At 54.4% G+C, this 21,055-nt stretch overlaps 1 protein-coding gene across 1 annotated transcript in view; it reads right to left on the reverse strand.

The window, feature by feature from the left end:
• Positions 1-19,293, reverse strand: part of LOC121439970 (SCO-spondin-like) — a 52,392-nt gene extending 33,099 nt beyond the window's left edge. Inside the window, 42 exon segments of the mRNA XM_041640639.1 lie at positions 19-169; positions 611-738; positions 828-1,019; positions 1,265-1,363; positions 1,806-1,860; positions 1,985-2,138; positions 2,668-2,818; positions 2,899-3,081; positions 3,152-3,292; positions 3,550-3,702; positions 3,845-4,076; positions 4,161-4,252; positions 5,021-5,257; positions 5,685-5,906; positions 6,339-6,572; positions 6,793-6,962; positions 7,048-7,141; positions 7,235-7,384; positions 7,760-7,869; positions 7,960-8,087; positions 8,172-8,368; positions 9,472-9,606; positions 9,893-10,149; positions 10,364-10,458; positions 10,564-10,753; positions 11,778-12,015; positions 12,219-12,384; positions 12,529-12,756; positions 12,836-13,011; positions 13,660-13,777; positions 14,690-14,834; positions 15,110-15,350; positions 15,484-15,655; positions 15,956-16,108; positions 16,432-16,511; positions 16,600-16,758; positions 17,364-17,463; positions 17,550-17,794; positions 17,998-18,180; positions 18,352-18,434; positions 18,838-19,020; positions 19,244-19,293. Coding sequence (XP_041496573.1) covers positions 19-169; positions 611-738; positions 828-1,019; positions 1,265-1,363; positions 1,806-1,860; positions 1,985-2,138; positions 2,668-2,818; positions 2,899-3,081; positions 3,152-3,292; positions 3,550-3,702; positions 3,845-4,076; positions 4,161-4,252; positions 5,021-5,257; positions 5,685-5,906; positions 6,339-6,572; positions 6,793-6,962; positions 7,048-7,141; positions 7,235-7,384; positions 7,760-7,869; positions 7,960-8,087; positions 8,172-8,368; positions 9,472-9,606; positions 9,893-10,149; positions 10,364-10,458; positions 10,564-10,753; positions 11,778-12,015; positions 12,219-12,384; positions 12,529-12,756; positions 12,836-13,011; positions 13,660-13,777; positions 14,690-14,834; positions 15,110-15,350; positions 15,484-15,655; positions 15,956-16,108; positions 16,432-16,511; positions 16,600-16,758; positions 17,364-17,463; positions 17,550-17,794; positions 17,998-18,180; positions 18,352-18,434; positions 18,838-19,020; positions 19,244-19,293 — 6,670 coding nt within the window.
• Positions 19,294-21,055: the final 1,762 nt, after the last annotated feature.

Below are 21,055 nucleotides of genomic sequence, written 5' to 3' on the forward strand. Positions count from 1 at the left end.
GGCCTGTACCTGGCTTACAGCCCAGCAGCTCCACCCACAGGAAGACATTGCTCTGGTTGTTGTCGTTGTGGTGGCCATCATGGGGCCACACCCTGATGTACCTCGCCTGTACCATCTGGTCCAACGTCCACACCTCAGGGGCCATATGGCTCGGGCTCCTGGATGAACGCTGTGGGAGATATTGCCTGTTGCCCAAGTCCCACCTCCTGCTCAAGCTGCCACTGTCACCCTACTCTGGTGCCCCTCCTGTGTACCCCAACCCTCATAACACAGAAGCAACTCCCACATAGAGCAGGCTGCAAGGGGTCCGTCTCCCTGCAGAGGACGCCAACCTCTGAAGAACACCTGCTGTGCTCCACAGAGGCTGCCCTTCCAAGGGCCTCTGTGAACTGGGTGTGTTCCCGTCCTGCTCCTTCGGAAGCTGTTATAGAGGGTCATACGTGTAGATTCTAAGTCACTTCTGTGTGTTCAGATGCTGGACTCTCAGCTCCACAGAGCACAGTGCCTGCTAGTTAGCAGGTGTTTCACAGATGTCTAATGCAAGGACTGTCCCCCAGGGAAACGAAAGACCCTTTCGGGCAATGGCTGTGGGGACTGAAGTGCTCAGTACCGTGGGTGGAGGCACGGTATTAGGCAGTGAGTTGAGATAGTCATGCCACTGTAGGCCATCACTGCTGAACTGGAGGGACAAGCTGGTGACAGAAGCGGCAGAAGAGTCAACCCCCTGCAGCATGATGCCTGAGGAAGGGACCAGGGCAAGGCAAAGGTCAGCACTGAAGCAGCCATCCCACCCCCATCCCCTATCCCATGCCCTCCTCCTCACTGACCAGTTAGGTTCCGAGGCTGCAGCAGGTCCAGCTGCAGGTAGAGAGGCTGGGCATGCCACTCAGCATCAACATCCTCTCTAGGGTCAGGCCCTATGGTGGGAGCGCCCACGGCAGCCCAGGTGGAGTGTTCTGTATGCTGGGATGATGCCCACACGGGCAGTTGGGCCAGGCCCAGGGGAGAGTAGCAGGCATCTGGGTGCAGGGGAGAGAGGTAGGCTGGAGTAGGGCGGAACAGAGGGTGGCAGGGACAATTGGGGAGCTGCGAGTGGAGCTGAGGGTATGGAAGATAGAAAGATGAAGCAAGGAGGGCAGAGCTGGGGGATGGGCGACTCCACCACCTGCCGTGGAGTACAGTAGGAGGCCGGCACTGTGTCAGCGGTCCTGCTTCCCTAGCGGTCCGGCAGTGCCTTTCAGCATCCAAACAGCACGTGACTTACCCCCCAGAGGAGGCAGAACATAGGTGACCAGGGGGGCTCCGATCTGAGGGCTGGGGGCAGGGGTAGCAGTGGTCACGGGGACCGCTGTCTGGTTCTTTCCTGTGCAGAGATGCAGTGGTCAGGCGAAAGAATGGGAGAGGCTGCCACCAGCCACCCACCCAGCACTCTGGCCCTCCACACTTCCTGGAACATGTTACAGCTCATGACTTCTCGAGAACAAATTCCAGTGGGGAAGGGTCCCTCTTGCCCTTTGAGTGAATTGGGGGTTTTCACCTCTGCTTACTATTTTAAAAACAGAATAAAACTCCCAGGCCAGAACAATTTTCGGACATAACAGGCACAGTTTCGAGCCCCCATAGGCATTAGAAGGAGACTCGAGCAGTGGACAGCTTATGTAACTATGCATGCAGGGTAAGCTCTAACATCATCAATTTACAGCTACACTTTGAGGATAAGAACACTGGACCTCTGCCCCCTGTCACAGTCTGCACTGGGGTCTTCTCCTCTTGAGGCTCTTTCGCCACCCCTCAGGCCCACTCACCAGGCAGTGAACAGTGACAACACGATTCTCCCATTCCCTCCACCAGGACCCAGCCCTGTGAGAACAGAGATGTCAAAACCCCTTGTCCATCTCTGACCCGCTCCATCAGTTTCCCCAAGCCTGGTTGGTCTACATCACCGCTCCAGGCTCAGCCCTTGCCACTCTCTCAGACCCCTTACCTGGGGGCAGCTGCCCAGTGGGCAATAGGGGGAGCAGCGTATGACACCCCTATGCAGACACTCACACACTATGCAGGGGCCTCCACGCCAGCGTTCCCCAATATGGTGCACGAGGCCCCACTGCTCACATCCCTCACAGGGCTCTGTCTGGCACCTGTAATGAAAACATCTTACAGCCTCCTGGAGGAGGGAGCTCACTCAGTGCCACCCACAACTTGCTGGACTAAGGGCATTCTCAGACTTATGACTGTCAGTAATAAAACTGGGAAAATCCTGGGTAAATGTTCGGTCACACTATAATCCCACTCTACCCCTGGTCCTAAGAGAACAACCACAACAGACACAAAGAATGGGCAAGAAGGCAATCTGTGCCAACACTGCAGATCAACACAGCAGAACAACTATGCCCCTACAAGCCTCAGCAGAGGCCACCCCCTCCCCCCCAGAAACAGAGGCCCATTCTTGCCACTGGAATGGTCAAGCTCTATTTGTAGGTTCTGTCTGCTGGCTCCTGGATCTAGCAGGTACAAACCTTAAGTAGGAAAATACTTCAGAAGTATCAGCCTAGGGGGAGGGTGTCATCTAACAGGGTGCTAGTGGGGTCTCTGTCAGATGAGAAATGTCTCTCTCAGAGTCAACCTCCTAAGAAGAGGTAGAGGGTAGACTGGGCCCCTACTCTGTACCTGCGGGCCTTGCGGTGGATGCCGCGGCACCGTCGACCCCGACCAGAGAGGCGTGGGTTGTTGGGGCTCCGGAAAGACCACTGGAGGCTCTGGCTGCTGCAGGGCCCCAGACAGTCTGCCCAGGGGGACCAGGAGGACCAGCCACAATCCACTGAGAGAAGATAGGAGTCAGGGCTGGGTGGTCTGGGGAGAAATAAGGCCCCCCAGGAATAGGCTTGGGCAGAGGCTTACCAGAACATTCTGGATTGGGCCGGCAGCGATGTGGTCGCCCATCCTGACAGGAGCATATCTGGCAATCCATTTTGATGCGTTGCCCAGGCCAGTAACGGGTACCACTCACCAGGCAGGGACACTGCATGGGTCTCACACACCGCCCCTCAGTGCCCAGAACCTGCCCTTCGGGACACCAGCAACCTAAGTAAAGCCCAGCATTAGCTATCATGCAAAGCAAGGCCTCCACAGACCCTCTCCAGTACCCCCTCACCTGGGCTGCTGCAGGGCCTGTCAGGCAAGCACATGGTCTGACCAGAAATATCATCACATGTCAGAGGGCAGGGGGCACAGGGCTGGAATACCAACTCCCCGAAGCAAGTGGCATTGGGGCAACCCTCCTGGGGGCAGGGATCTGAAAGAAGGCAAGGACAGGGTCAGAGCTTATAGAGAGGCATCCTCGGCAGAGACCAGTTTCTACCACTGCCCACCACGGTCTTCAGTGCCCACAGTACCCACAGCACCGCCAACAACCCTCTATTCCTGCTGTGTTCTCCTCTCCCCCAGCATCCACTAGAGGACATCCTCCCTGAGTGTTCTCCCTCCTCCTCTCTCAGTATCGCATCATCAGCTCCTCGTGCCTTTACTTCTGCGCTCTTCCCCTTTACTCACTGGTTTGGTGGGTACTACGAGGGCTCCCAGGCAGCAGGGCACAGTCCTGGCCCCCGTTCTGGGGCGGACGGCACTGCCGATGGCGTGTCATGGTGCCCCCACAGGGTTCGGAACACTGAGACCAGGGAGACCAAGAACTCCATTCACCGTTCACTACAAGGCAAGGCCAGGATGGTGTGCGTGTTGGGGAGGAGAGGGCTTCCAGGCAAGGCTAGGGACCAACAGCCTCTCTTTCCCCCTCTTTCTTCAGGACTTGCTGCCCCTCCCCCTCCCAGATGTCCTGGCTGTCCGTCACCTGGGCAGGCCTCAGTGAAGCAGGCCTGTGACTGGTGCTGCGGGCCTGGGCAGTTCTGCAGCACTGGGAGTCGGGAAGGGGAGCAGCGTCTACTCCGATCCTGTATTCCAGGCCCGCAGGTCTGACTGCATGGTTCCCATGGGCCCCAGGAGCCCCAGACCCCACAATCCTGCTCATCCAGGGAGGCCTCTGCTTCATTTGACAACTCACAGTCTGGGTTCCCATCACAAACCTGGAGAAGCAACAGGCTCAGGCTTCCGGCTAGGTGTACAAAACCTGAGCCTGCCCATTCAAGCCTACCACCCGAGGCTCTCACCAGCAGGAAAGCAATGCAGGTGCCATTCGGGCAGGAGAATTCTGGGCAGGGAACCCCTGTCCTGTTGGTGCCTCCTGGGACGAATAGCCTCTCTGGGGAAGAACAAACTGTTAGCTAAGACTGAAAACCACCTCCTAGACTGTAAGAGTGTCTCCAGCAAGAAAACAGTATTCACACCACAGTCCAGCCCATCCTCGCCCTGGGAATTTTGTCACAGAGCTGTTGGGGGTTCAGGCATAGCCATGGAGCCAAACAACAAGAGAAGAGTCCATGGCATGAGGGCAGCTGGGTGGAACCTATGGATAAGAGGTGTCCTACCACGCTGCTGCTCCCCCATCCTATTCCTGCACAGAGACCAGCAGGGAAAGCCAGGACATTAGAGCGGGAGACATAGTCCTGTCCTGGATCAGAGGAGCTTTCAGAAGGGGTTGAAGAATGGTCCTGGAGAAAAATAAGAGCCTCCTGTGAACAGCTTGATCTCCACTCTGGTGAGATAGCCAGGGCGTGAAGGGTCAATGTGGAAGGGCATAAAGAGTTCCACTCAGGTAAAGTGGGGGGAAGCTGGGGGTGGGGGAGCCTCCAAACAGACCTGTCCCCGTCCCTGTGCCCTCAGCTATCACCCAGTCTCTTGTTTCTTCTTCAAACAAAAGACCCCTTTCTCTTCTCCCACAGGCCTACAGGGAAAATCGAAAACTTCCAAGGAAGATTTTGTAAGAAAGATCAAAGAAACACAAAAACAATTCCATAGCCTCTCTCTAGCCACAGCAAGGGGCAATGATGGCACCTGGGAAGAGCCAGGTCCCAGCCTGCTAAGCCACCAGCAGAAGGGAGGTGTCCAGAATAAGGTGTGGGACTCTCACCGCAGGCTTCGGGGTCCTCATCTGAACCATCGGGGCACTGTGGCACACCATCACATAGCTGTCCTGGAGACACACAATGTGGGCTATGGGCGCAGGGCACCTGGTACAGCATGCAGGGCCCACCACAGCCAAGCTCATCACTTCCATCTATGCAGTCTTCCTCCTGGTCACAGCGCCAGCCCTGAGGAGTGCATTCTCCGCTGCCGCACTGGAACTCAAAGAGGCCGCAAGCGGACACTGCGGCGGGTGTGTTGGTTAGACCAGTGGGAGTGGACTCTTGGCTCTCCAGGTCCAGCTTACCCTCACATCTCCTCTGGGGCCACCCTCTAGTTTCAGAACTCCTAACTCTAGCTGAGCATACCCCTTCCCAATCTAGTTCCACCCTCTCCTGCGTTTGACAGCTGTTTTGCTTTCCACAAGCCTTCCCCTAGTCCCTAAATGTCTACCAGGTTCTTTTTCACTTGTTCATAGGGAGGCCCTGAACACCAGGAAATAAATCTGGACCTTTCATTCCTCTCAAACACTGAACACATCATTCCGAGTCTTCATCCCCAAAGTATGGCCCAAATACTTCTCTTTGGGATACAGGGCACCTGGAACACCATCCCCTGCCTGAGCAGTTCAGTCTTCCAGCTTTCTTACCCTATTTATCCCAAACACTCACCAGGGCTGGCACTATCCACAGGACTTGGTGCTGTATTCAGAGAGCTGGTGAAAGTGCTCTGCCAAGTGCCAGCAGGGGGTGTAGGCAGAGAAGGCAGAGAGCAGTGACCAGGTCCCTCATCAGCTCCGTCTGGACAGTCCCAAACTCCATCACACAGCTGCATGGTCCTGATGCAAGTACCATCATCACAAGATACCTCTCCAGACGTGCAGCTCACCTGCCCTGCAACTAGAGGAGAGGAGGGACTTACTCCTTCTAAGACTTATAAAAGTGTATGTGTCTGTGTGTCTGTGAGTGTAAGCTGCCTGTGTGCAGGTGCCTGTGGAGGCCAGAAGAGGATGCCGGAACCCCTGGAGCTGGAGTTACAGGTGGTTGTGAGTGGCCCAATGTGGATGCTTGGAACTGATTTCAGGTCATCTGGAAGAGCAATAATCTTAACCATTGAGTCATCCAGCCCCTGGGGTCACCATTTATTCTATTTCTTTGGGACATCTCCATTCAGTCATTGACAGGTATCACCTTCAGACCTGGCAAAGAAGGGGATATATATATATATATATATATATATATATATATATATATATATGGGCTTCCAGGATCAGGACCCTGAGAGGGGTTTCTTAGTAGGCTGAAGGCAGGGCCACGACTCCTCACCCAGACAGGACTCTTCATCTGCAGCATCCGGACAGTCAGGATGACCATTACACAGCAGGGCAGGTGGCAAGCAGTGACCATCAGCACAGGTCAGAGAGCCAAGGGGACATGGGCAGCCCTGCTCATCTGTACCATCTCCACAGTCATCCCGTCCATCACAGAGCAGGGCCAGGGGCAGACAGTGGCCGGATTGGCAAGACATCTGTCCCTCCCCACAGCTTGAGGTGGCACAGCCTGGCATAGGGAAAGCAGGCAGGCTGAGGATGCAGTGATGGCAAAGATCCTGACCCAAGAAGGACCAGAACACCCTCCCTGCCCCTTGGTCTTCCCCCATCACCTAAGTCATAGCTCCCTGCAGGGGAAGCCAGCTTAGGGAGCCACCCTGGGGACATATGCTGCAGCTTCAAACTTGGTTATCTGTCCCTGTTAGTGCCACACGAGTAAAAACACTCACCCTCCTCATCTGAGCCATCACCACAGTCATCCTGGTTATCACAAAGCCACTCAAGTGGCACACAGTGCCCACTGTCTCTGCATGGAGCCTCTCCTTCTGCACAGCCGGGTTCCATCTCCTCACAGGGGGCACCATCACCTCCACAATGCCACTGACTTTCCTGACACGTGCTGAGCACAACAAGGGGCCTGGCATTAGCCACACGCCAGCCTGTTCAGCCCAAGAGCGCAGGCTTCTCCTGGGTGTCCCGCTCACCAGTTTCCACAGTCCTTGTGCAGCACAGTCCCTGGTGGGAAGAAACTGCCACCCCACTCACAGGGACAGGCAGCCGGGTCCACACAGGTTCCTCCTGAGAGCACAGAGCATGGGATTCAGAACAAAGGATGTCCAGCCAAGGCTTGTGGCCTTGACCCAGCCATAGTGTCCACCTCCAGCAACATACCATGAAGCAATGTTCCCTCGGGGCAGAAGCAGCCCTCCACACAACTGATGGCCTGGCAGTGCCATCTGGTCTCGGGATGATGGTCATGGCAGGTGGGGGGACAGGTAGAGCCACAGGCTTCATATACCTGACCACCTTCACACTGTAGGGCTGGGTGGCGAGAAAAGAGACTCTGCTCACTGATTCCCAAGGGCACCAGGACGCAATGGCACAGGCAAGCCAGCTTCATTGACACCCAAGGAAAGCACAGGATGTATATTGTAGACCTTTACCAACATCCCCATCACTACCACCAAAAAAAAAAAAAACCAAACCAAAACAACAACAACAAAAACCAAGATGAAGGATGCTGGCCCTGTGCGCCAGCCATTCTCATGTTTGGTCCATTAAGAAGCATCTAACAATAGAGAGGGCATTCAGTTCACATTTGAACCTAAGTGATTAAATGGCCAGCTGGTGGGACAGGAGAAGCACATTTCAAGGGGCTGGATGTATGGCAGGATTGCCAGAGGAGGGCATACTCACGGCAGAGTTCCTGGCTGCGCCAACGCACATGGTGTCGGTGTTGGGCACACTCGTGCGCGTACGCGGCAATGGCTGAGCAGAGGCACTCACAGTCGCCCCCTGTGTTGCAGCTGTGGGTGGAGCCATCGACCGATCGTACACCCCGCCCCCTACACACACCTCAGCACGCCCACGGCACCCACCCCTCGGCCCCTCCTTACCCACAGGCGTCGTACACACACCACTCATAGTGCTGTTGCGGGGGCACCTCCGTGTGGCATGAGGCAAAGATTGGCTTCAATATCACCCCACAGCGGGCCTGAGCCCAGTTCACCCGGTGGGTATTCACCTGCAGCACAGGGTGCTTCTGTGAGCCTCCCCCCAACTCAGCTATCCCACCCCCACCTCCCTCTCGCTGTGTTGCCCTGCTCACTGAACAGGGGTGCGGCATGTCTCCTGGCTCAGGGCACAGGGGATTGAGACGCCAGGAATGGGCAGTAAGCTCTGCTGTGGGCTCCAGAACTCCTTGGCGGCTCCGTAGGTCGTTGCTGGCATCACCATCGAAGTTCCCACACAGCCCAGCCACACGACCGTGGAAGTGGGGGGACAGCTGTACCAGCACCCGGGTGCCTGGTGGCATTATAAAAAGTGACTTTAGGAGCCCTCGGCTGGGTGGGGCCAGAGAAATACATGGTTAGACAGCTCCTTGCACAGGTACCCCCACCCAACAGGGCTGATCCTCTTTTCTGAGGATAATGAAAACACCAACTTCTGGGAGCCAGCTAGGAACCAAGCTTCAAAATCCTCCAAGCGGGCCAGACTCAAGAGGCTTCAGGATGGCCTGAGAGGCCCTACTACCCTTCTGTGGAAAGAAGCTCCAGGCTAGCCCAGCCGAGAGGACAGGGTTATTTTGATTTCCCTCCATCCCTCACTAACAGCCGTATTTCTAAGACACCAACTGCTTATGTTTGGGTAGAGAGGTGTCAGCAGGCCTATTTTCACTTCTTCCTGAAACCTGGCATTTTCTAAATGCTTCTTTGGTGAGGCTGTCATGTTTGTAAAATGAAGAAAAACACAGTTATGAAACTATAACATAGGGACTGGAGAGGTGGCTCAGTGGTTAAAAGTACTGATTGCTCCTCCAGAGGACATGGGCTCAATTCCAAGCACCCACATAGCAGCTCATAAACCATCCGTGACTCCAGTCCAGGAGAGCCAGCGCCCTCACACAGACATACACACAGACAAAACACGAATGCACACCAAATAAAAATAAGTAATGTTTTGAAAAGGAAAGTAGAACATGGAAGTTCCAACCACTTTCAAGCACTGTAATCAGAGTGTTCACTAGGCTGGGAGCACTGAGCAGAGGGTAGGATTCAGAAAAGATCTTGGCCTGGCTGTCATACTGGAAATCTGTCCCTAGTGAGCTATCCAGGGTCAGTCTTTTTTTTTTTTTTTTTTTTTTTTGGATTTTTTTTGGGTTTCTCCGTAGCTTTTGGTTCCTGTCCTGGAACTAGCTCTTGTAGACCAGGCTGGTCTCGAACTCACAGAGATCTGCCTGCCTCTGCCTCCCAAGTGCTGGGATTAAAGGCGTGCGCCACCACCGTCCAGCTTCCAGGGTCAGTCTTAACCTCTGAGTTTGGCAGGTACCGGGAAGAAGAGTTTTGGGGAAATCAGGACACCAGTGCAAAGGCCTGGTGTGGGCTAAGGGCACCAGGGCAGAGTCTGACCTCCATCCCAGAGCAGAGTGAGACCCAGGCGTGTTGTCAACAGCAGGAAGAGGCCAGCATGGTGCAGGCTCAGTCCCGGGCCTGTATAGACTTTGGGGAGCCTTACGCCCACTCCATTCACTGTTACAGCCTGGCCTGGAGAAGAGATGGGGTGTTAAATTTAGCCTGGTTCTCCCAGTTACTTTTCCAAACTTTCTTTTGCTCATTTACCTAGGTGACCTTGGCAGGGGGGTCATAAGACTTCTATGGGCTTTGATTTTCCAGAGTTCTGGCTCCAACAAACCCCACCATAAGGACCATCAAACCCGGGGAGGAACTGAAAGAGACCTGGGCCCTGGCCATGCCGAGGAGACGTGAGACTACCCTGCTGTGCCCCCCACCCTCTGGCAGTATCCCAGCTCTCCTTGATAGTCGCAGACACCTCTAAGCATGTGCACAACCGTGCTGTCCAGGCGCACAGTCACCGCCTTGGTGCAAGCAAGGCCACTGGCCCCACAGGGCAGGTTCTGGATGGAGATACTGAAGCGGCCACTAGCCTCTCTCACGAGCAGGTACTCGCAGGCCCCGGGAAAGGTAAGGACCAGCCCATCGAATGTCACGTAGTGGGGAGCACCAGATGCCTGGCACCATCCACTGCATCGCTGACCTGTACAGTGCCACCGTTGGCCCTGGCACACACTGTGGGCAAGAGACAGGACAGAGCCATCAACAACAGGGACAGCCCAGATGGACCCTGAGTGTGGGAGATTCTAGAGGGTTCCCAGTGTCCCGACCACTCTGGATGTTCTGTCCCATCCACCATTCCAAACCCTTTCAGTGAGAAGAGGCATAGTGTCTGGGAATTCAAGGGTCACAGGGTCATAGGGTAACAGGTGATTGGAATTCTGCATACCAAATGTTGCAATCTTCCTGGATAGTAGCATTGGGTGGGTACCACTGTCCATTGTGACGACATGGACACAGATCTGGAGGCACACAGTGCCTGTCCTGGGAAGAGGGTGAAAACACTGTTTTGGACATCTAGGGAGCAGAGCAGGGTTCTTGTATAAGGAGAGCACCTGGTTGTCCCATGGGTCCCCTTCCCAGCCTCACCAGCAACACGGTACCAAGGGGACAGACACAGCCATCAGTACTTCCAGCCAGACAGGAATGGTTGGCCCTGGGGCTGTCACAGGTGAGAAGGCAGGCACCAGGGGCATAGACAAGCTCCTGGGGGCAGAGTGCCTGCTGTGGAGGGCAGCGGTGGGCTGTGCAGTTCCAGAGGCCCCTCTCCTGGCAGATGCTGTAGGGAAGATGGAAGAGCCAGGCCCAGCATGGGATCTCAGGAATCTAGATACTGAGGACCCCTGCAGGTATTTGGAACCCCTAATGCCTAGTAGGAACCCAGCCCTAATTCCAGAGACTGGAACAGCTCAGTTTCCAACACCCCAGCCTCCAGCACAGGAGGGCAGGCTGTTCAGAAAGCCCACATGCCCGGGATCCACAATTCCCCTTCTGTCCAGCTCCAGTGGGGCTAGACTCTGAACTCTAGAATGGCACAGAGATACCAACTCCCCTAATGAGGTGACTAATCTTGACTGTCAATTTGATGACATCTAGAATTCGCTGGCCACAAGTCCCGGGGTCTATCCATAAGGATTTTCTAGATTGTGTTAATTGAGGTGTGAAGACCCACCCTGACTGGGCAGCAGCATTCCACCCGCTGAGATCCTGGGCTAAATAAAGAGGAGAAAGTGGGCCAAGCACCAGCCTCCATTTCTCTCGCTGCTTCCTGGCTAAGGATGCAATGTGGCCATGACTAATGCTGCCATGACTTCCCCACCATGGAGGACTGTGTTTCCTTGCACAGTGAGGCAAAACAATCACTTCCTCCCTCAAGTTGTTTCTTGTCAGGTGTTTGGTCACAGAAACAAGGAAAGTGACTAAGACATTTACCACTTGTCCAAGCAGCAGAGGGGATTCACTGAGGTGCCCTGGAGCCTACCTCTGCCTCCTTACGTGTAGACCTCATCTTTCCTTCTCTGTAATAAATTGTCTACATATCTGAGCCTCACTTTCCTCATCTGCCAAGAAGGAATGGCTTTTCATCCCCCACACTTTATTAGACTATAGCTAGGAAGTAAAACCGATGCAATAAATAGGTAGTGGGCATAAAAGAGCTTCCTGAAGCTGACGGTGCCCCGGCACTGAGGAACTATCAGCACCTTGCCATCCCTCCCTGGCAACCCACGGAGACCACGTAGTAACACAGGTAGCCATTCTCTCAAAAGTCCTTCTTCTTTATGTCCAAAGGTGGTGGTTCTTACCAGTGGCTGCAGTCTTTCTTGGTGGCAGTGTCTCCAACGTTGTAACGACGACCTCCAAGCTGACAGAGGCACATGCTGGGAGGCACACATTGACCCTCAAGGTCCCACAGCAGTCCCAGGGGACAGTTACAACCAGACACACAGCTGCCAAGCTCTTTACACTCTTCTGTCTCTCCACAATGATGACCGCACACTGGGGCACACTCCTGGTATTCCTGCCCACCAGTACACAGGACAGCTGGGCACAGGGATACATGCAAATCAGAAGCTTAGCATCACTGTCTAGACCTCAAGTCCTCATATCCCTACAGGAGAAAGGTGCATAGCAACAGTCTGGTAAGGAAGGAGTTCCTGCCCCGTCCAACTTTCCCCAATTGGGGGTGGCGCTGGGAGAAGGAGGTGAGGAGCCCAGAGTAGGGCTGATTGGGCTGGGAGACTCACGGCACAGCGACTCATTTCTCCAGTGCAGCAGGACACCCTCCTGGGCACAGCGGCGTGCATAGGCAGAGAGCACAGAGCACAGACAGTTCCTGCCAGGGGCACAGCCACACACAGCCTCCAAGCACTGCAATCGGAACGGCTCTCTGTCTACTAACCCATGGCACTCCTTTGGACAAAAAGAAAAGGGGCAGTTCTTTCTTCATGGATTCCATTCCCTTGGGAGTCCATTGCTGCCCCCCCTGTGCCCTTGACTCTTTCTTGCAGTTTGGATCCTTGATCTTATGGGCAGAGGAGGGGGACGCCCTAGTACCTGAAAGGTGGGGCCATGCAAGATGGCACAGGTTGCCTCTGCGAAAGTGAGGCGCTGGGAGTAAGTGCTGCAGGAGAACTGTGGGGTGTTATCCATCGAGGCGCACCTTTCACCACCTGACACTTGGAACTTGCTAGCAAAGGCGGTGACACTGGTCTCTATGTCTCCAGTCGGTGTCAGGAAGTCATCCTGCTGTTTCCAGGTAAAGGTGCCACACAGACCCTGTACCTGAGCCACAGAAGACATATAAAAGTGAAACCCAGTCTTACTTAGCCTAACCCAGACACTCATTGGCCTTCTTGCACACCTGGTAGGCATAATGGGGTTCCAGGGTGATGTAGGCTGCAGGATCCTCCACTCCCCAGAGAACCCAGGCCCCAGGCCAGCGCAACAGCAAGAAAGCAGAGGAGGCACGGGAAACATTGAAGCCTTCAGCATCATTCCAGGGCAAGCCTACATCCTGCCCATCCACCAGCACAGCTCCTAGAAGAGAGAGGCCTGACCATGTGATAGGGAGCCTGTGGGAGGATGGGGTTGCAAGAGGAGAAAGATTTGGCAAGATGGGAGAGCATGCGTTGGTGTGAAGGGATGTGGGAACGACTCCAGTGACCCCTGGAGGCCACTTGTTCTGCCAGAGACCACCATAGCTCAAGAACACACATCATGATGCAATTTTGCACATCCCTTTGTTTGTGTGATCAGTATGTGGGAAGAGCTGGGTAATGAGAGTCAGCAGCAGGCTGGGGCTTGGCAGAGTTGGAGGGACAGTCGGTGAGAGAGGCCAACCTCAGCAGCTCATTGCAAGGCTTTTCCAACTCTTATAACTGTGTGACTTGTGCTTACTTCTGAAGACCAGCAGAAACTGCTTGGAAGATGCCTTTGAGATAGTGTATCTGCCCCTGAGATAGGAGCATGAGGCACTGTAGGCAGTAAGTTCAGTTGTGGGCATCTAGAAGGGATGGTTACTGAAATCTAAGGGGAGTGTGTGGAGGGCAGGCAGGGGGGTAGGCCTGAGTTTGCAGAGTAAGGACAGTGGGCAACAGGTCCATTCAGCACCCTGAAGAAGAAGACTGCAGAGACTCCCCAGGGAAAAAAAGCCTTGCGTAGCCCAGGTGGCAGAATTGACGCTACCTGAGTATCTGAGCTGAATATGGGTATTCCCCAGGAAGACAGAGAGGGCGTGGAGGCAGCTCCCAGTGTCACAGGCCCCATGCTCCAATGCAACCAGCAGCTGGTCTTTTACAGAGTCCTGGGATAGACAAAGTGGTAGAAGCCAGGAGGAAGCCTCAGTAGCGTGATAACCGCAGCTCCCACCCCACACAGGACTGACATGGGCAGATGGATGTGAGGGCATGTGAGGTTTGTGTGACTGCAAGTTTGTGTGTGCATGTATGCATGTGCATGCATGTGTCTGTCTGTGTATACATTGGAAAGGGAAGATCTCGATCTTTCCTCCCCATGGCTGTTCTCTATTTGTATACATATAGATATATGTGTACACATTTGTTGAATTTATATACACATATATGGCTGTGTGTATGTGTGTGTGGTCTGTGTGCTGGCATGTAGCCTCCATCTCTGTGTGCATACCTCATGTATCTTTGGCCAAGTGAGTGGGGATACAGCCGCCCTGGATAACACACCAGCTTGTTGACCCTGCACTCACCTAACTTCCTCACCCCACTGTTCCCCAGGCAAGGAGGGGACAAGGACAAGTCAAGGAATTACAGTGGTACAACACTAAAATTGAGAGATCACCGATGACCCCTTGGAAGGACTGAAAAAACATGGTGTGTGCTGAATTCCCCAGGTTTCCTGGAGAGGGTCCCTTCTCTCTCTGCCTGTGATAAGCCCGATGTTTTACATTTGTAAAAGGAACTATGAAGATGGGTTTAGTTCTGTGGCCTTAGATTAGGGTGGCCAATTAGGAGAGGTGGGGACTTGAGGGGATGGATGGATGTGTGTGTCTAAGGTGCCAAGGCGGGGGAGGTATGCAGGCAGTCATTCTCCTGCCAGCACTGCCGCCCATATTTCCTTGCTAGGGACTATATGTTTCACCTATTGCTTTAATGACTTGTTTCCTGTCCTCTCCCCTCAGAACTCTCCTGGGAGGGCCCCCACTCTGACAAGATCCTCTTCCTGAGATAGGCTTTCTGCTCACCTGCACCAAGCTGTAGTGGCAGCCTGGATTGCCCCGGAAGGAGAAGCTCCGCCCATCGAAAGTGAAGTAATGCCCGTCACCGCCCACTGCACACTCAGCAGGGCACAGGGCCTGGGCACAGTGCCAGCGGCCATCCTGGCATACGCTAAGAGCACAGAGGGTGGGACAGTGCACTGTGGCATCGGATTCATCCCAGAGTGTGGAGCTGGGCATGACCTACTCCCAGCTCAGTGTTTTTTTTTTCTTCCCGGCATACCCACCACCATTGCAACTGGACTATTAATCATGGCAGAAAACATCACAGGTCACGGGGTGGGAAGCCCCGGAGTGCACTGGTTATTTGGAGGAGCAAATCTCAGAAACAGCATAAATAAAAACATCGGGGAGAACTACATGGCCCACCAGAGCCCAAAGACCCACCAAGGGTTGCATTGCTGGTTCACAGTGTCACCAGGGGAGTAACGCTGGCGCCGGTGGTAGCAGGGGCAGTGGGCAGCAGGCACACAGTGGGTACCATCCCAAAAGAGGCCGGCCGGGCACTCACAGCCACTCACACACTCTTTCCCACAAGACCCCTCCTCTCCTTGGCCTACTGCTGAGCAGCTGGGTGGGCAGGATGAGACACAATCGGAATAGAGCTGCCCCCCTGGACACAGGCGTTCTGTGGGAACAAAAGTGTTCTGTGAAGGGCTGGCTGCGGAAATCCAATAGGCCATGGGAGACAGCCAGGGGGCCCTCAGGAAACCGGTCACTCCAGGACCTTGGTTAGCTTCAGGTGGGCAGACCCAGCATACCACAGAAGCCAGGCTTCCTCCAGTGCACATAGATGTGCTGTCTGGCACAGGCCTGGGCATAGTTGGCAAAGGTGGCACAAACAGCTTCCTGCTGCTCCTCTGGGTCACTGCCTGCTCTGGCTCTAACACAGTAGGCAAAGAGGCAGGTCTCATGGTACTCATCCGGGGGAACCTGTTGGGAAGGGAAATCTTCAGCCAGTAAATGACCTTCCTAGCCAACATCTCCTGCCCCCTCTTCCTTTACATCCCAACTTGAAACCAAACATGGTAAGTGCTGGAAGGGGCCTCAACAGTGACAAGAACAGCCATCTTGTTCTCAGAGGTAAAACCAAAGACAAAGGAGTGCCGTGACTGATGACCCAATGCAAGTGATGGCAGGACCAGATCACCCAGCTGGCACCTCTCTATCATCCATCAGTGCCTACAGAACCCTCCCCTCCAGAGCTGGTCACCACCTCCGTCCCACCCATACCTGGACATGGCATTGCCAGAACGGACCCTCCAGCAATTGGTGGCATATATCCTGGGCTTGAGCTTGAAGCTTGCCCGTTTCCAAGCCTGTATGTGTACCTTGCAGGATGCCCTCACAGCCCTGGGCCACCTCCACTGCATCCAGACACTCGGGCTGAGGACAGAACCAGGCCAGGAAGCAGCGATGAGAGATATTAGTCAGGAAAACAGGAACGTGATTGCTGCCCTCACAGTTACCTCCACCGGCCTGCCCACCAGGCCTCCTTCTGGGCTGCAGAGGTGGCAAAGTGACAAGCCCAGCCCAGAGAAAGAGGAGCCAGGGTCACTCAGCCCAGACAGACTGGTCAGTGGCCACATCAGGGAGGCCCCTAGGGTGGTTATCACACAGCAATTGCCAGGCTCCCTATGGGTCCTGGAACCTGTGTGCACTTCCTGAGGACTCCAGGGAAATAGTGGGCAGGCAGGAAGCAGTCTCACCTCATAGCCAGGGAGCCTCCATGAATTCCCAAAGGTAGCAGCTAGCATAGCTAGTCCCCCTTCTGGCTCCACAAAGTCATCTGAGGAAGTTTGAGGCCAGTGCTAGAGTACACATCCTTTGTGTACTCTCCCGACCCCATCCACCATACCAAGCCACACCTTACATACCCTCTGGCCGGCCATTGTAAAGCCCACAGAGGCCCTGTGTCCGTCCCCAGAACTCGTGGTCCACGGAAATGGAGATGGAACTGGACCTGTCCAGTCTCACAACAACCCCCAGGCCCCCAGAGAGCACCAGCCAGTCTCCCTGCCACTGCAGGCTCATCCCTGGGAATAGGACAGGGTCATTCAGTTATAAGGGCCACACTCCCATTTCATCACAGCAGGGCCCTAGCTGACTAGGAAAAGAATTCACACAATTTTACAAGCTCTGCACTGTGGTTTTTCTGCTGGGGCTACTATCTTAAGAGAGTAAATTATAACACACACACTATATCCACACCACATATACACAGACAATACACATACCTTGTACATAGTTCATGCACCACAACACACAACATATACCACAAACCTCACATACACACATACCACACTTCTACACAGACAAAACATGCACATTATACATACACTCTGCCCACCCACCCATATCATACAGACACATGCACACTTCACCCCAACCTCCTATCTCAGCCATGATAATACTCTCACGAGGCAGGTGGGGGAACTGAGGCTCAAGACAGTTAAACAGAGTGATTTGCCCAAGTCATAGCTGAAGGCAGACAGGAGTGAGAGAGCCATGCTTATGCCTTCCTGACCCTTAATTTTCAAGTTTTCCAACAGTACTCAGGTGTCACAGCAGCTCTGCCCCAGCCTGCCAGCCTGCCCTAAGGAGTGGGCAGAGTACCCCAGAAGAGGGAAGGAGCCCTCACCATGAAGAAGTCGAGGCTCCCCGTCAGGCACTGGCTGCCCCTTCACAGAGACCTCTCCATCTTGGATCAACACCTCCTCAGAACCCATCATCACTCGAACCTGAGAGTGAGCCATGGATCAGATGTGTGACTCCTCTCCCCACCATGACCAGACGTTCCCTGGGGTCATCTCTCTCCCTTCCTCACCAGCCAGCAGGGCCTAGGCTGGGGACAGTGGACCCTAGGCCGGAGGTGCACAGCCCAGGTGGAGTCCACAGCACCAGCTAGCAAGTAGGTACATTGGCCCAGGAAGTGGTAGTGATGCCCGTCAAAGGTTTGGTAGTGGAAGCCGGACCAGGTGGAACAGATAGCTGAGAGACGCTGTCGCTGGCTCCAGAGCTGGGCTACAGCTGCTGTCAGGGGCTGCAGGGGGGCTTCAGAGGAAGCATTGCCTAAACAACATAGATCATGTGTGAGTCTCAATGCAGGGATAGAGGTGAGGGCACAGTTCCAGGCATACCAGGAGGTATGACAGCCAGGTATGGTCCCTCTGGAGAGACCACAGGAGTAGCCAGGGTTCAGTGGAACGGCCCAGAACTCTTAAGGGTGACAGTCTGGATATGCCTGTCTCCAAGATTGGAGGCTACAGACCCACCTGGGTGGTGCTGACCAGAACAGCTGAGGCACATCTGGGAGCTGCTGTCCCACCAGCTGTATCCCCAGGGTTGGGCACAGCATTCTTCCAGGCTTCCTGCTGAGGAGGAATTAGCTGAGCCCGCTAGAGGTTGGCACTGGTGTGTGACATAGCAGAGGTCTTTAGGGCTGGCTTCAGCAAGGGCTGTGGTAGAGAATAGGGCACACCCAGCCTGTCATATGGATGACCTGGAGAGCCCCACCAGACCTGCTGTGTCCTCAGGCAGTCTGTCACCTCTGCTGTATCACAGATGGGCTCACCTTCACAACAACTACCCCAGAGGGTACTATTCACCCATTCAGTTCGGGTACTTACCATCAGAACAGTGAGGACCGCCCCATCCTGGACAGCAAGCTCTCACTGTCCGGTTCCAAGTCGCAGGCCGGGTTTCTGGGGGTCTACCCCAGCCACACAGAGGGAAGCAGGGAAAGGTGTTAATATTTAGCCAGGTCCGACCACAAGGCAAGACCTAAGACCTTAGGTCTGGTCAACTACCCTGAGGGGTCCTATCAAGTAATTCTCACCTCCTGACCTTATTTTCTTCAAGTGTAAAGCAAGAATGAATGCTGGGAAACAGCCTGGGGCAGAAGGAATAAGTGTCCCACCTCCCCTTGCCATACAGTGCCCACCATGGGGCCCTCTCATCCACCCATACCATCTCTCTCCACCCTTCCTAGAACCCAGATTCCCAAATGCCTGCCGCACCAGTTCCTCACAGGTCCTCCCCCACTCTCAGGATATCCTACAGTCACTTTTTCCTTTCCTGCCCGGCAGACAGCCCAGGTCCTGACCCTCACTCACTTGTAGATAGCACAGAGCCCAAGTGTTGGGGGCCTGGTAAGCCCCACATGGCCACTCCAGGGCAGGTCCGGACGCCAGCCTAGGCGGATATAATGGTACAAACTGGTGCAGGGTACCAAGTCTTCCTGACGAGGAGTTACTTCCTCTTCCACATGAATGGTCTCTGTCTGCTCACACCACCGCCTGTCCAGGGATAGCGGTGCATACCAGCATTGTCCCCTCTATCCCAAGAAGCTCTGTATCATGGATCCAAGCCCCCAAGGACTGCGGGGAGAGGTACTTGAAGCAAGGGGGGGGGCTAAGGTGGGATGAAGTGGTGAAAGACGAGCCTGGCATCCTGGAGGGTACCTAGGCATGGCCGGGGGGGGGGTGGAATCTTATCGGGGGAGCCCCAGGAGCTGCTTACCCATTACTCAGAGCCCATAGCATCCCGAAGAGAAGGGCAGGGAGCAGCATGGCATCCCACCCCAGGTCACCTTTGGGAGGACCTGAGGCTTGGACTTAGGCAGTGCTGCTGCAGGACACCGGAGAGGATAGCACTGGTCTCTAGCCCCACACTGAGGTTTGATGCAACCTGAAGGTCAGTCTGTCCAGGACTCTTCATAAAGGGAGATTTGATTCCAGCTTCTTGCCACTGGGTACCAGCTGCCCAGAACCAGATTGGATCTACCTACAGCGTCCCTTCAGATGCCAACTCTCCCTGGAAACAGGCCCCATAACAACCCTTCGTGTGTGTGTGTGTGTGTGTGTGTGTGTGTGTGAGATGGGACCACAGCCAGACATTTCGAGCCCCTCGTTTTCTACTCTTTCAAGCACTACCACAAATGAATGTACGAGTGTGGTCAAACATGTTTCCTTTCTGGGCGTCTGCTTCCTTACCAATAAAAACTGCAGGGACTTCCCAGGAGCACAGTGACGGAACTCGATAAGCTCTTTGAACTTACAGGTGTGAAGATTTTTTCTGAGGGAGGGTCTTTCCAGCCTTCAAAAACTGCAGGCAGGGCTGGAGTAGTGACTCGGTGGTTCAGAGCACTTGCTATTCTTGCAGAGGACCAGGGTTTGGTTCCCAACTCTCACAACCACGCATAGCTCCAGTTCCAGGGAATCCAATGCCTCTCCTGACCTCAGCAGTAACAGACACACATGCAACAAACATACATATATAGAGGCAAAACACACAAAATAAACGACTGCCTTTGTAATGGTGTTCTCTGTGCTCTTTCCTTTCCCTGTCCCTCTCAGGCCAGGTGCACAGGAAGAGAGAACAGAATGGCTGGAGTACCTAAGTATGTGGAGACAACCTGACAAAGTAAACCTTTTCCTCAGTGGGGTCGGGTTTTCTTTTTAGGATGTTTGTACAAGGTGGTTGGGACCATTTGGTCACCTGAGGGGTTTCTGAGGGTCCCAAGGCAGTCAGAAGACTGAAGGATCTAGGAAGATGGGAAGGGGAGAGGGGTGAAATAGGACTGGGAGCCTGCTCCCCCTGCCTCAGATTGGAGCTGAGTTGAGCCGGACGGAATAATCCCAGTGTCCGGTTCGGTTCAGAGGAGGCAGCTGCGGGCTCCACAGGCAAATCCTGGTTACATCCTGGTTACCAGAAGACCTCCAAGGCCACTGGGGCTGGAGTGCAGCTGGATCTGAAACTCTGAACCCTTTCCTTTCATAATGAAATGAGGTCCCACTGGTTATCCTGCACGGTCACCCCACCTGGTACATCACAGCTAGTCTGGGTATTCCTTCTTCTGGGTTTACCATTGGATCCGGAACCAAAAGATGCCCCAGTACAGCCAGTCCCTCCAGTTGCTTCCAGATAGCTAGTGTTGGTGCCTGGGAGCTGAGCTGAGTCCTGGGAAAGGGTCAGGGTCTGCATGGGCACAATGTCCCTCTAACTTCTCTTGCACTTTCGTCTGGCCACTGCTCCTTCCTATCCTAAACACATGGACTGCAGTTCCCAAAGCCCATTCTTGCACACACAGAGGGACACACACTCTGCTCCCAAGCAACCTGCAGTCAGTGAGCATCCAGGTATTAGAAAAGCCTTTCGCATCTTGAGTCCCAGGACCTCCCAATCCTTCCTGTCTCCATTGCTCCAGACCTCCTCACTCTAACCAGCTGCAAAAGTCGAGGACAGCCCTGCTTCATTCCTGTTAAGGCCAGCCTTGGGTCGCTGGCTGTGTCCTGATTCCACAGGTGTCACCAATCCTTGTGACAGGGCGCC

Source organism: Microtus oregoni, unplaced genomic scaffold (assembly GCF_018167655.1).
Source record: "Microtus oregoni isolate MIOR12 unplaced genomic scaffold, Mior012 000064F_ref0000363, whole genome shotgun sequence".
NCBI classification, from domain to species: domain Eukaryota; kingdom Metazoa; phylum Chordata; class Mammalia; order Rodentia; family Cricetidae; genus Microtus; species Microtus oregoni.